General features: G+C 37.8%; 2 protein-coding genes across 5 annotated transcripts; one reads left to right on the top strand and one right to left on the bottom strand.

Annotated features, from left to right (window-relative positions):
• Nucleotides 1-1,426: 1,426 nt before the first annotated feature.
• LOC105965904 (uncharacterized) lies at nucleotides 1,427-5,515 on the top strand. The gene is made up of 4 exons (XM_088814323.1): nucleotides 1,427-1,899; nucleotides 2,029-2,968; nucleotides 3,330-4,630; nucleotides 4,768-5,515. Exons 1-4 carry the CDS (start codon nucleotides 1,427-1,429, stop codon nucleotides 5,513-5,515), a joined length of 3,462 nt encoding a protein of 1,153 aa, XP_088670449.1.
• Nucleotides 5,516-8,499: 2,984 nt separating this feature from the next.
• LOC105963133 (uncharacterized) lies at nucleotides 8,500-14,546 on the bottom strand. 4 transcript variants are annotated; one of them, XM_012987504.2, is made up of 17 exons: nucleotides 14,046-14,546; nucleotides 13,180-13,281; nucleotides 13,026-13,092; nucleotides 12,730-12,911; nucleotides 12,294-12,554; nucleotides 11,583-11,666; nucleotides 11,450-11,494; nucleotides 11,286-11,350; nucleotides 11,044-11,092; nucleotides 10,512-10,752; nucleotides 10,188-10,312; nucleotides 9,882-9,962; nucleotides 9,730-9,804; nucleotides 9,388-9,442; nucleotides 9,236-9,296; nucleotides 9,000-9,150; nucleotides 8,500-8,909 (listed from the first exon to the last, which is right to left on the bottom strand). In XM_012987504.2, exons 1-17 carry the CDS (start codon nucleotides 14,442-14,444, stop codon nucleotides 8,703-8,705), a joined length of 2,250 nt encoding a protein of 749 aa, XP_012842958.2. In that variant the 5' UTR covers nucleotides 14,445-14,546; the 3' UTR covers nucleotides 8,500-8,702. The 4 variants fall into 4 exon arrangements, with proteins under 4 accessions (XP_012842958.2, XP_088669873.1, XP_088669872.1 ...); XM_088813747.1 differs by having other exon boundaries at nucleotides 9,236-9,293; nucleotides 14,046-14,539; XM_088813746.1 differs by having other exon boundaries at nucleotides 10,188-10,309; nucleotides 14,046-14,539.
• Between the last annotated feature and the right edge of the window lie 22 nt (nucleotides 14,547-14,568).

Genomic DNA, 14,568 nt, shown 5'->3' with positions numbered 1-14,568 from the left:
AGGTGAAGAAGAAGATGTTGGTGTTTTGTTGGGGGAGTGAGTTCCCTCTCTTTTTTCCTTTTTTTTTATTCTTTTTTTTTATATTTTTTTTTGGTCTTGCAATAGCAATTAGCTTAATTTAAATTCATAATATCTAAATTATTATTGAGGTTATATTTGTAATTTCCAGTCTTGATCTTAGTAAATTTATTTATATTTTGGTCTTGCATGAAGTAAGGTCTTGGACTTAGTAATTTTCGTCTTGCAAATATCTGCAGCCATCATGTAAAGCCAAATATGTGAAAGATATAATTTATATTTCTTATTTCTGTAAAAAAACCTTGGAAAAACTGAGGGACGGTGTCCGAAACCATGTAAAAGTCCGTCCTAATTCTCGATCCCTAATAAAAAGAAGTTCATAATTTCGATCAGCTTTATTATGGGTTTTGTAGAGGCTACACCCGGTATAATATACACAATTTTAGCTAACAAACCAATTACTGTAATCAACAACTTGATGTGTGTATTATAATGGTAGTGGCTTCACCAATTCTTTATGTAATATATAAAGAATTGACACTCACGCAATGGAGGGCTGCCCCTGGCTAATGGATAAGCAAGCACTCTTATTTCATGATCTGGTGGAAGGGGAAGATGTTAATACAGTGGAAGTAAAGTTAATGAAGATAATTGTCCGTGTGCGCAACGTTCCGATGGCGCACAGATCCACTGAAACTGCCCTCCTCATTGGAAATCGGCTTGGCTCGTTTATCCAACAACTTGATGTGGCTAGCTACATGCGGATTAAAGTCGAGATTGACACGACCGCTAGCCTCAAAAGAGGTTTCTTTATCCATGAGATGAGCGGAGCTAGGGTTTGGTTAGACTTTACTTATGAAAGATTACCGAACTTCTGTTTTTTATGTGGCATTCTTGGCCACGGCGAACGGAAATGCCCACGACGTTATGAGGATAATTTTGAAGAACCAGGTGCAACCCTCCCTTATGGGACATGGCTCCGAGTGCAACATGAAACAACAACCTACCGCCCTAGACTACCTCTCCAACCGGTTCTCCTTCCTGGTCTACATGCTCGGAACCAGCAATTGGGCTCGACCTCGCGGGGTGGAGGAATTTTTGATTTTGGCCAGCGAACCAATGGAGATCGCAACCAAGACAGTTTCAACGGGGGGAAGGAAAACAACGAACTAATGGAACTGGTGGACGATATGCTGATTAATAATCCGATTCAAATGTCGTCCAATCTCAATACTACATCCATTCCACGGAAGAAGGTTTCGGCTACAAACAAAAACCGATCGAAGAGAACAGCAGACGAGCCACATATGGGAGACATGAGAGGTGGCAAACGAACACAAACACTCATCTTACGAGATGAGGATACTAGCTCAACGGCGGAGATTACCTCGCAGTCCCGCCGACCACAATGAGTTGCCTCTTTTGGAATTGTCAAGGGTTAGGGGTGTCCTTGACAATTCACACGCTCGGAGACATTCTCCGAATTTACCACCCCTTGGTGATGTTTATTTCGGAAACGAAAGCAACATCACACTTGGTCGAACGTTTGAAGAAGAAATGGAACCTGTTTGGTGTGGCTGTAGACAGAAATGGGCAGGCAGGGGGGCTTGCTCTCCTTTGGCAGAAAAATGTGCAAGTGGACCTTATCTCACTTTCGAACCATCACATTGATGTGGAGATCACTACTGCTCACATCATCGAAAAATGGCGGCTCACGGGCATTTACGGTTACCCAGAGCATGAGCGACGACATATGACGTGGGACTTGCTACGTATGCTGTATGGGCAGAGAAATCTTCCATGGATGGTGGGCGGGGATTTCAACGAGATTCTTTCCTTAGAGGAGAAGGATGGTGGTAACCCTAGAACCCATTCAGCAATGTCAAGCTTCCAAGAGGCCTTAAGAGACTGTAACCTTTCAGATTTGGGCTTCACAGGCTCTCCATATACATGGTCGAACAAGAGAGAAATTCCATTTACAGTATGATGCAGACTTGATCGGGTATGCAGAGACAACAATTGGCGGACCCTCTTCCCGCTAGCTCATGTTCAGCATCTTGAATTTGGAGGTTCGGGTCATGTCCCGATTCTAATCACTCTCCAAAATCCGGAGTCTAAGCGGCTGGCGAGGAAAGGGCGCCCGTTTCGCTTTGAGGCGATGTGGATCAGACGGGAAGAATGCGCGGCCATTATCGAACAACAGTGGGCCGAACAGATGGCAAGCGATCCAATAGTTGACCTCCTCTCTAAGACGGAGGGCTGCAAAGCAGCACTTCTACATTGGAATAATTCTGACCACCATAATCCTAGGAAACGCATTAACCAAATTCAACAACGTCTGCACAAACTAAGCATGAGGAAAAATTCGGCTGAGGGACAAATGGAAAGGAAGGTTATGCAGGAAGAACTAGAAAAATTATATCAAGATCTTGACACTTATTGGAAACAACGAAGTCGGGTGCAATGGATGAAAGAAGGGGATCGAAACACGGGCTTCTTCCATGCGAAGGCAACGATTAGAAAAAGGACGAACTGGGTCCATAAGTTGAAGGATGATTTGGGAGAATGGAAAGAGACCAAAGATGATATCGAGCACGTGATTGCGAATTACTTCTCCTCGATTTTCCAGTCCAACCATCCAGAGGGGAATGTGATTGAGAGAGTGTTGCAGCACATCGAACCTAGGGTCTCGAACGAGGCTAGCCAGATTCTTTCTCTACCTTTTTCAGCGGACGAGATAATCCGAGCTATCTCTCAAATGTCCCCTACTAAATCCCCAGTCCCCGATGGCTTTCCAGTTTTGTTCTTTACTAAATATTGGAACGTGTTAGGGAATAATGTGCTTAATTGTGTTCTTGATTTTCTTAATAACAAAAAGCTCCCTAGCAAATTAAATCACACGTTCATTGTGCTCATTCCGAAAGTGAAAACCCCAGAAAAAAATCACAGAGTACCGACCGATAAGTTTGTGCAATGTTATATACAAATTCGGGTCAAAAACCATTGCTAATCGTATTAAACCATTTCTTCAAAATATTATCTCCCCCACTCAGTCAGCCTTTGTTCCAAAACGCCTCATTACTGATAATGTTCTCGTTGCTTATGAAATAAACCACTATATTAAATTAAATTCTAAAAAGAGAACAAACTTTATGGCTGCCAAGCTGGACATTAGCAAAGTGTACGATCGAATCGAATGGTCTTTCTTACGGAAAATCCTATGGCGATTTGGCTTTCCTTCCTCGTTGATTGAGCTGATTATGTTATGTGTAACTACTGTGACTTACTCTTTTCTTTTCAATGGATGCCAGTTCGGTTCGGTACAACCATCTCGAGGTCTTCGTCAAGGGGACCCTCTCTCTCCATACCTCTTCATCCTCTGCACGGAGGCTCTCATTGCTATGCTCCGCCAGACTGAAAACGATGAATCTCTACAAGGAATTAAAATCGCTCCTACCGCGCCAAGTGTTTCAAGTCTGTGCTTCGCAGATGACACCATCATTTTCTACAAAGCAACACCGTCGAATGCTCAGACCCTCCATAGGATACTTCAAGATTACGCACTAGCATCGGGTCAAGTTGTAAATCTCGAAAAGTCGACCATGACTTTCTGTCCTATGACGCCGCATGAGAGCAAAAATATTATTCACAATATCTTGGGCTTTCAAATCGTGGAGAGCCACGAGAAATATCTCGGTATGCCACTTGCCATAGGGAAATCAAAGGCGGCCATTTTTGGATTCATACGTGATCGTGTGCAGGCCCGCATTGATGGTTGGGGTGAAAAACAACTCTCGAAAGGAGGTAAAGAAGTTCTTATTAAAACGGTTCTCCAATCTATTCCATCTTATTTGATGAGTTGCTTTAGTCTCCCACTCGAGCTCATTTATGATATTGAATCGGCGATTCAACGGTTTTGGTGGAGTAATGGAAAAAAACGCTCGATGGCTTGGACTTCGTGGATCAAAATGTGTGCATCAAAAGAACGAGGGGGTATGGGTTTTCGGCATCTCCGCTACTTCAACCTTGCTATGCTGGCTAAACAAACATGGAGGGTACTCACAAACCCGGATCTGCTGCTGTCCAAGCTGCTCCAAGCAAAGTACTTCCCCTCGGGGAACTTCTGGTCCGCTCCGGTTGGGATCCGCCCGTCGGCAACTTGGCGGAGTCTCCTCCTCGCTCGCCCTCATGTCAAAGATGGTCTTCGGATTCGCATTGGCAACGGGGATCACACCTCAATCTGGGGAGATCCGTGGATTAAAGAGAATGGTAACTTCCGTATCATTACACGCAGACCACCGTCCTCATATTTTCCGGATAAGGTCTCCGACCTTATAATTCCCGAATCGCGCACGTGGAACTTGGAGCTGCTCAACGATACATTCTGGCCAGTTGACAAAAATAGGATTCTCTCGACTCCCATTGGCAGCGTTTATGCGAAGGACCGACTGGTATGGCACTATTCTCGTTCCGGTGAATTCACGGTCAGGTCGTGCTACCATACATCTTGCACCACCATGCAACTGAAGGAGGAAACACACATTCCTCAAATGACGACGACAAAAAGTTTTGGAAATTCCTTTGGCATCTTCACATTCCACCGAAAATCAAGGTATTCATTTGGCGGGCAGCCGGTGACATTATCCCGACAAATGTTGCCCTATTCCGACGACATGTCTCCTCTAATCCATTTTGCACCAGCTGTCGCACCCAAACCGAAACCACGACACATGCATTGATTTATTGCAGGGGATTAACTGAAGTTTGGCTTAATAATCCGTTCGATCTTGATGTGGCAACCGAACCAGCCAACTTCCGAAACTGGCTTGAATGGTTACAAAGGAAACTTTCAAAGGAGCTTTTTTGCCTAGCAATGGTTATTTGCTGGAAAGCTTGGGATGCAAGGAACCGTGAAGCGCATGGAGAGGAGAGGATGAGAGGTCGAGATTTGTGTAGTTGGAGCAAAAATTATCTTGCCATTTTTCGATCCGCTAGCACCGTTCCAACTATTCTCAAGAACCCTCCTCCTCGGGTGCATTGGATCCCTCCACCGGACGGAACTATCAAGGTCAATTTTGACGCCGCACTACCACCATCCCTTCCACACTACATGGTTGCTATGGTTGCCAGAGACTTCAAGGGAACCGCTATTTGGTGGAGTGTTGACATGTTCCCGGGAACAGTGCAAGCCGTAGAAGGAGAAGCTCACACCGTACTCAAAGCAATCCAAAAATCAAAGACCAAGGGTTGGGCATCGGTTATAATAGAAGGGGACTGCCGGCAGCTTATTTCGGCAATTGATGATGAAGACTCTACCTTATGTCCTATTGGTGCATATGTAGAAGATATCAAGGCACTTATGTTATCTTTCGATTCTTGTCAATTTTCTTTTGTTTCTCGCAATTGTAATAAGCTTGCGCATTCTCTAGCGAACTCTATAGAGCTTGCTAACTTGGAGGGTCCGATCCTCCCCCTTAAAGTGGCAAATATTGTCTAATAAGATCTCGTCTTTTCCTCAAAAAATATATAGAAAATTGGGAAAATTGTAGTTTTGGTCCTCTATGTTGGCCTATTTAGTAATTTACGCCTGTAACTTATCATGTTTTAGTTTTACATGCAATAACTTTGTAAATATAGTATTTTTAGTACTTTTTTGCATGATTTTTTATTTTATGACGCGACAAATAAATTTGACGCATTTTAATTATATGGACGTTTGGAAATTGATGAATTCAACATCCAATTTACCACTGGTAGAACTTTAATTATGTGAGACGACACATCTATGAACCAAATTAGAGGAACATTTATAAATTTCTACGAGGTTATTAGGTACATCATTAAACGACGTCTAAAATTCAAAGTTCGAGTTAAATAGGCCTAAAAGTACTAATTTTTCATAATTATTGCATGTAAAATTGAAACAAGACAATTTATAGGACTAAATTTCTAAAGAGACCAACATATTTACAATTTTTCCTATAAAGGTACGTAATTCCCCTAAACCTTGACTAAATTACGAAACAAACCCACCTAACATAATTACGAAAAACCCTTCTGACTCATTGTCGACTCCTATTAGACATGATCACCGGTTCGGTTAGAACCGGGGTCAACAGTTTCAGAACCGAACCGGGTCTGGAACCGAGAAAACCGGTTCGGTTCCGATTCCCCGCGGTTCTAACCGTTTGAATGGTTTCTTTTTTTTTAATATAAAAAAAATAAGTATTAATTTTAGAACAGTCAGATTTTCAAAAAAAAAGTAATAATAATAAGAAAACCACGTGGCAACTAAAACGGCACAATTTTCAACAAAAAAATATCCACATAGTGGCAAACGGTCAATTTTAAAAAAAGAAAATTGAAAAAAATCAACGGTCAGAAAATTTAAGAACTCTATTTTTCTTGAGACGTGTTATTTCCTATTTTTTTTTTTTCTTCTTTCACCTATATTTTTTTACAAATTTATAAACCAACACCACTAAACTAATTAAAATATGTATAAAAAAAAACTCTACCATTTTTACTGGAAATCTCACCCTGTCCACATTAATTGAACAATACTTTCGTCAAAGAAAAACATTTTCAAAGGTCAAAAAAAGTAGGAATTCACGTTTTTTTTATGAGAAATAAATTAAGACTGCTTGTATGAAAGGTCCTGAACTTCCTCCAAAATTGGTCAGTTTAGCTTAATATAATTTCGTTTCCTAAAAAAAATTACATAATTTGTACGTCATATGATATGAAAGTTTAAATATTTTTTAATAAATATTTCATTGGAAAAAATTAAAAAATAATAATAATAAAATTAAAAAATAAAATAAAATAAAAATAACTTAGAACATATGAAGATAAGTGAATATGAGGAAGGGTGGTTGATTATAAATTTGAAGAGTATTTATGACATTTTATAATCTTTGACGTGAATTGAAATACTTTGAATATGGAAATATCACCACTCTTTTTTTTTAATTTTCACCTAAGTTATATTTTAAATTTTTTAAAACCACAACTAACCCCTAAGTATTTAAAAAAAAAATTGTTTTTAAAGTATTTTTTCCGCTGTTTTCTAAACAAAATTTAACTATTTTTTGAAGTTATATATATATATATATATATATATATATATATATATATATATATATATATATATATATATATATATATATATTAAGAACCGGCCGGTTCAACTGGTTCAAACCGGAATTGGAATCGAAACCGTTTGGAAACGAACCGTAAGAACCGGAAATCTTCGGTTCGGTTCCGGTTCCAGTTCCTCCAAATTCGAAACCAAAACCGGCAGTTTGATACCGGAACTGGAACCGAATGTCTAACCCTTATGTAGCACATAAACTTCAACTTCTTAATGTTTCAGCGTTTCGGACACGTCTCGTATCGGGCAGTCGAGGACACATGTCGGACACCTTATGAGTTATTTTGCAATTTGTAAAAAGTTAGAAACATGTTTGAATACAAAATTTTCAAATATTTTTGTTGCTTCCTTAATTATTTACACAATTTAATGATCAATTGCAAATTGATAGTTGATCGTAAATTTTATTTTGAATAATGTTTATATGAAAAAATATAAAAAGAATTTATATATAAATTAAAACTTGTATATGTTTATATAACATATGTATAAATAAACCCCTATAATTTAACATTTACATGTTTTCTCTAAAATCCCGTATCCTCATTTTTGGAATATACCATTTCTCCGTATCCGTTTCCCCGTATCACAGTTTTCGTGTCCGTGCTGCATAGGTTGACCCATATTTTTTTTTCTCACATAAATCATGTAACGCCTATTATACAGTCTTTAGTTAAATATGCGAGAACAAAGTACCCAAGTGAGTACATGTCTCTCGATTCTGCAGAATAATCAAAGGAATAGGCACCTTGACCATGTCGATTGACCAAATTCACTTAAAACAAGTTTATATGTAAATTGTCGCGATTATTATAACTCGGCCAATGCTGCATTTTAGCGATGCGAAAACGGCAATCGAAGCTAACAAGATTTCATCGGCTATAAGAAAGATTGCAGAGATAGTGCCTGTTTCTACTTCTTGTAGAACACTTGAAACATCAATTGATTTGTCGGTAGATGTATTTGACATTGCTTACGTCGTTGTCACATAGGCTCAACGGCCGCTTGAAGATCTCAACTAACACATAAATAAACGAAAAATAAAATCCGATGTGAATTAGTTGCTCATTCGTTCTAGTGAAATCAAATGACTATGTACTTATATTTATATTTGAAAGGGTTTTGCAAAATAAATAATATTTATAACTGCAAAACTTCAATACATTTTTCTTAGAGACCCTTTAGTCATTAATACATTATCTTAATACCCCTTACCATATACATATATTACATACATCCCCTCCAAGTTAATTATTGCTCACATAGGCCCATCGCCCATACATATAATCCACACTAAGATGAGTATATTCACACAGCAGAACACATTAAAAATGGTATAATATGTGCAAATTCATTATATCAATAGTATCTGGCTCAAAATCACTAAACTGTACAGTATATACAACTTGTAAACAACAAGTAAGATCTCTATACACCACCTGCATGCATTTGTATCTATATTACCAAGAAGATTTGAATATCTGTTTCCATTATTCATCACCAAGAAATTCAAAAAAAATTGCTCTCTTCATCATGATTTTCTTAATGGCTCGATCTTTTTCGAGTCAACTAAGGCTTGTTTGACCCAATCCCCATTGTTATGCTCTAATGATCTTCGAAGTGCTTCACAAGCTTGAGCGAGTTCTTCCTTTCCAATGACTGGAGAGTCCTTCTTCAGGGCGAAAATTAATTCATTGAAACCTTTATCAGTGTGCAAGCAAAAGAGGTTGCTAAATACCTGCGAAACAGAACAAAAAGAAATTAGGAAAAAGAAATTTTCGAACCATATAGTGTATATTATATTTTCATGCTATCAGTTGTTTCTCACCTTTTCGAAATTTGAATACACTGCAGCCCTCACACCAGTATAGCATGTGACAAACTTAACGATCAATAAACCTTTATCAGAAAGTGAGTCTTTTGCTGCCAACAGAAAAGGTTCCTCAACGAATTCTGCCTCTGGACTAATTAAACCAGAACTGCACAATAAAAGTAGTACTTTGTCAAATAAAAAAAGATGACAAGAATTGATTTGAGTGGAAGCTGTTTTTTTTTTTTTTTTACCTTGAGTCTGATGAGTCCACTTCGATTATAAGTACGTCAATTTTGGAAGAGTTTTTCCCTTCTTCATGAATTACAGTGCAACCATATAGTTATTTAATTTTGAGCATGTTATCTTGCGATTTACAACTAGTTAGTAGTTGTTGCGATTTTACCTCCATCAGAATTTGCTCTCTCTTTGACAAACTTCATTGCATCAGTAATATGTACCTGGACAGGAAATGAAAACTAGTTACAGTGAGAGCATGAGCATTACGACTCTGTGAAAGCAACAATAATATCACGTTGTTAGCTAATCCTTTCTCTTGATACAAGGAACAAAACAATAACGATAACATGACTCTGTGAAAGCAACTTCTTCACATTACAATTCCAATTATCAGCACATAAATGCAAAATTATACCAAAGATTATATGTTCTGAATTCCAGAAAAAACCCTTTTGCACACTCCAATTTCCTATTTTGTTGTTGAAAACGACAGAAACTAAAATATTACCTTTAAGCAATCATCTTCTTCAAAACCAAAATACTCTTTAGCAACATTCAGAACGACAGGATCTGACTCAACGACCTAACAAATTAAGAATTAGCATATAGACAGGACAGTAGAAAAAAAATGGTAATTACAGCCATCCAAAATTTCTGTACCTCAATCTTTAAAGTCGGTACGTAATTTCTCATACACATAGGAAGTAGTCCTGCTCCAAGACCGATGATTACTGTTTTGACCTGAAAAGGAGGGAAACATTCAAATCTAGGCATCATTTCGAAAACCGAACCCACGACCCAAATTTTGTAAAGGTAGTAAATTATTATAATTTATTCCACAAGTGAATTACATATGTTTGCCTCTGTTTTGGAAAATCATTTAAGAAAAATGAGATGAGGTAGTAATTTAATTTGTTATCTGCTTTCAAGAGACAGAAGAGAAAGAAGAGAAAAAAGTAAGCTCACCAATCTACCAGCTGAGGTAGTTCTTTTTGAATGTATAGAAAACAACAGTAATCCAGAAATCATCCCCTTGGTTAATCCACTTCTCACATATTTGTGATCGACTTTCATATCACCACTCGATGCTTCTTCATTCAAGACGAATTAATGAACATGAATAAATATTGCTACTTCTATTTCTCAGCAGTAGATGACAGTAATTTAATTTAGAAACAATTGAAATGTTTTCTTTTTCTCAGGTTTAAGTAAAACCATATCAGGAAATATTGAAATCCAAGTCCAGTATATAATTTCTCAAAACTAACCTAAAAAGAGAGAGATATTCACCTTGAGAATCAGATGGCTGCGATTCAACCATCCTCAGTTTTCCTTTCTTCGCCTGTACTTTCTTATTCTGAACTTGTGTGGATAAAAGAGCTTCAGATTGCGCAAAAACTTCAGTTCTTCCAAAACGAAGGCGACGGAATGTGAAATCCTTAGATTTATCATATGTATTAGGAATATCACCCAGTGTATTGAAATAGATCACGTCCTCTACAGCAATCGGACCAGTCAAGGTAGATGTAACCTGGATAACAATATAAGGAAAATCTAAGAGGAAAAAAAGAGATGGCAATACATGAAGTAAGAGCAGTATATAAAACCTCTAATTTGAAAAGTGACGACATTTTCTCCTATAAGAAACCACCACTAAATAAACACAGAGTGATACAGTCCTTCGATGAGTGCTAAGAGAGCAAATAATCAATGAGAGAGTTGAACAAAATAGTATGTACAATGATCGTGTAGAATTGGTCAGAATTATCAATATGAAAAGGGCAACCAATAAGATGAAAGCAAGAAATAGTAGTTATTCAACCTTATACAAAGTTTTCTTCTGCTTATACCGTAAATCTGCATGCGTAACTCTGCAAAGGGATATATGTTTATGGGTAGTTAAGTAGGAGGACTAAGCGTAAACAACGAAAAAGTGCAAACAAGAATGGGTTTGGAAATAAATTTTCGTGCATAAACTAGCATTGGCAGATATGAAATCAAGAGCTAAAATCATTATCAGATGAGTTCTGGTATTGGATAAGTAGATGCTGATAGGATACTTACCCAACGTTAGCGTTTTCAATGTCATCCCCTGGGGCCAATTGTTTGATTAAACGAAATATATCATTCTGAAAGAAAGGAAAAAAATAAAATAAAAATATAAGTGTCCATCAAATATACAGCTCGCAAGTTAGAGCTATAGGAAAAAATAAAAAAATCAAGATTACCTCTATTTCATTCGCTAAAACATTATGGTTGGCATCCAGTACAACCTAATACCAATCAGTATGATGCTATGAGTGAAAAACGAAAAATGAAATATCGTAGTACACTAAATTATCATTGAGTAGAAAAAATTACTATCAACAGCCGAGCAGTATTTTGGCCTCCAACAAGGCGCCATGGTCGGGTAGTTGATACGAGGAGATTGTGGAACATTTGCATCTAAATTCCAAACTTCAGTCATACAACAGTTGGAATGAAACAAACAAAAATTAAGTCACAAACTATGCCAATAGCAAGTGGAACTCTATGGTGAATGATCATCTCATATAGAAGTTTTCTCTTTTACATATTTGAAAAAAATTAGTATTTAGTTTCCTCAGGTGCAGACTACTCTTTATTAACATTCATAAATGGACGGGGGTGATATTTAGAATGAACACCTCGTCTAAAAACTATTAGAGACTTGAATTATTTTATGTTTAATGACGGACAACAAAACAATGAAAGTTATTTCCTTGACACCATATTGAAAGCTAAGTATAAAAGCTATTAAAAATACAAGGCAATAAATTACTTAAAATTAAGGAAAGGCAGTTTTAAAAACAAGAAATGCAAGTTTACATTGGTTTATTTCGCATTACCAAACGCATATTAGGTATAAAGACTAAGTACAGACTCTTTAACGAATAAACACATAAAACACAATAAACACATACCAGATGAAGAGAATGCTAATATTAATATTATGCAAAACTTTTTAAGCAATCTAATCTTCACTTTTTTTATGGAACAACGATAGATTCTCAACTGTAAATAAAATGACCAGGGGAAAAAGAAGGAACTAACGCTGTGAAGGAATATCACATGATATTGATCGGAGAAAGGTATTGGCAATGGATGAGCATCAAGCAGTAAACCACTATAGAAGAAACGCGATACTCCAGTTTCACCTAAAAAAAGATTTACAGCGCGACCAGGTTCAAGCACCCCAATGTTTCCTTGTACCCCTTGGTTCAGGTCATTAAGCGAGAGCCATGTATCAGTGCCATTAGAGTATTCTTCACGGACAGTATTTTCTCTATCAAGTGCTTCAAATAGTTCTCGAACCTATAACATGTTCAAATAGTGAACTTATTTCTCCAGATTTGGTAGTAATGCAAATGTAATGAACTTAGTTCGTGTGAGCTAGCAAACAGTACTGTTATCCCCTAAGAAAATCAAGTTCTTTCCTTTTCTCAAAGGGTACGTACATGGATGAAAAGAAAAGGCTATGTGTTTTCACCTGATTACCATGGGATTCTACAGAACATTCATCCATGAATGATATCTGAGAAATAACAGTTAAAATAAACTTCTCTGCGACCAACATAAAAGCCCGTTGTTTGGTTGTTCCTGAAGATGGTTCTTGAGCAACGGCATAAAGATTGACTTTCCATCCAAATCGAAACTTTCGAAAAAGTAGACCTGAGAACATGAGATGCTGAAATAAAAATCTAACTCCTCCTCCTATCTTTACATTCACCAAAATACTAAAAAAATGAATAAATAATTGATCGTAATTAGAGGAACAATACCTACCTACTACATGAGATTCTGCCAAGGTGAGACAGATATATTTTCCTCCAGCTTTTAACAATCTTTTAGCCTGTTAATGAGTCGAACTATATTGGAACAATACCTAGTACAAAGCAAAAAATGCTGGTAACTATTGGATCAAAAGTGTATCACAAACCTCAGATAAATATATTGTTCCTAATCTGGGGTCAATGTTAGGTTCCATTAGAGCATCCAGTCCTCCCTTATCGATGATGGCATCAACAGTCCCACTTGCAAACTTAATCAATAAAAATCATTAGAAAAAACGGAAAGAGATAGAGAACGCAGTTCCAATGAAATGAGTTCAAACACAGTAAGCCAAGCCAAAACATAAATGGATTTAAAGACACTCAAAACTTCAATAATGACCTTTCTACAAATGAAGTGCTAGTTAAATCATAAGAAAATGGAAAGAGAATTATATAGCATAGTCCGATGAAATAAATAGAATTAAGTAACGAGTTCATCTACATGGAAGATTTGAAACAAAAGAAAAGGAGGGCAAATACAGTAAGCCAACGCACATTAAAATGCTCTCTCAGGCAAAAGGGCGAACACATTGCATGCAATCTAAGAGAATAAAAAGATTGGGAAAGAAGACGGCGACGTCTTGGAGATTGAAGTGGACTTGGGTATTGACTATTGAATCGGCCGAATTTTATAGGCTGGAAGAAATTATCCGAAATTATCAGAATTCGGTCACTCTCTCTCTCTCTCTCTCTCTCTCTCTCTCTCTCTCTCTCTCTCTCTCTCTCTCTCTCTCTCTCTCTCTCTCTCTCTCTCTCTCTCTCTCTCTTCAATTCTTATCTCCTTCCCCAAATTCCCTGCAAATTCTTTTTATATATTTCTGTGGTTGGAATTATATTACAGATTACCCATTAAAATCCTCAGTTTCGAAAATTGAACAAATACGTCAAGTTAATAGCCAAATAAAATAAAATCCTAGCAATTAATTTTACAATCCTAATTCTCAATTGACACAAAAATCCTGGAAAATTGTACCTGCATATCAGTGATGTCCATCACGCGCCACCTCATCCCCGGCCGTTCTCTCAAATTCCTCTTCATCATGGCGGAAATGACCTCCCTCGAGAAATCCACATTTGTTATATTCCTGAATCCGTCGTCGTACAGATGCTCCGACAGCCTGGAATTCCCGCAAGCCGGCACCAAAATACTCAGCTCCTCCGGCGGCGGCGCCGACGGCGGAAACGAGAGATGGTTCCTGAGTAAGGTCCGGAGTTGGGGCCAATCGGCGTACCACTCGGAGAAATTACCGGCGCCTCTTGCGGCGTAGAAAAAGTCCCAATTCTCCTTGCTGGTGAAGTTTCCGAAGGCAATCGGCAGCTCCTTTTCAATACGGACGCACTGCTCTCCTTGTTGCTCGTCGTTTTCCGCCATTTTCACGTGTTCTCGAAGTGAAATTGTGCGGTTATTTTTTGGAAATTCAATTCAACTATCCCGCCCAAACCTAACAAACTGCGATCCTTTTCCCATTGCACCACATTCTTTCTGTTATATATAG

The sequence above is a fragment of the Erythranthe guttata genome, chromosome 14 (assembly GCF_056151865.1).
Source record: "Erythranthe guttata isolate IM_541 chromosome 14, IM_541, whole genome shotgun sequence".
NCBI lineage: Eukaryota > Viridiplantae > Streptophyta > Magnoliopsida > Lamiales > Phrymaceae > Erythranthe > Erythranthe guttata.
Note: the sequence above shows the minus strand (reverse complement) of the source record. Positions and strands in the feature narration are given on the sequence as shown.

Excerpts from the sequence above, each read along its gene's own strand:
- LOC105965904 (XM_088814323.1), top strand. The coding sequence starts at position 1,427 with ATGAGTTGCCTCTTTTGGAATTGTCAAGGGTTAGGGGTGTCCTTGACA. Across the intron at positions 2,969-3,329 it reads CCCCAGAAAAAAATCACAGA|TTCGGTTCGGTACAACCATC; the intron begins GTACCGACCGAT and ends AATGGATGCCAG. Across the intron at positions 4,631-4,767 it reads ACATTCCACCGAAAATCAAG|GGGATTAACTGAAGTTTGGC; the intron begins GTATTCATTTGG and ends GATTTATTGCAG.
- LOC105963133 (XM_012987504.2), bottom strand. The coding sequence starts at position 14,444 with ATGGCGGAAAACGACGAGCAACAAGGAGAGCAGTGCGTCCGTATTGAA. Across the intron at positions 11,093-11,285 it reads ATTGAAAACGCTAACGTTGG|AGTTACGCATGCAGATTTAC; the intron begins GTAAGTATCCTA and ends ATCCCTTTGCAG. Across the intron at positions 10,313-10,511 it reads GCAGCCATCTGATTCTCAAG|AAGCATCGAGTGGTGATATG; the intron begins GTGAATATCTCT and ends TCTTGAATGAAG.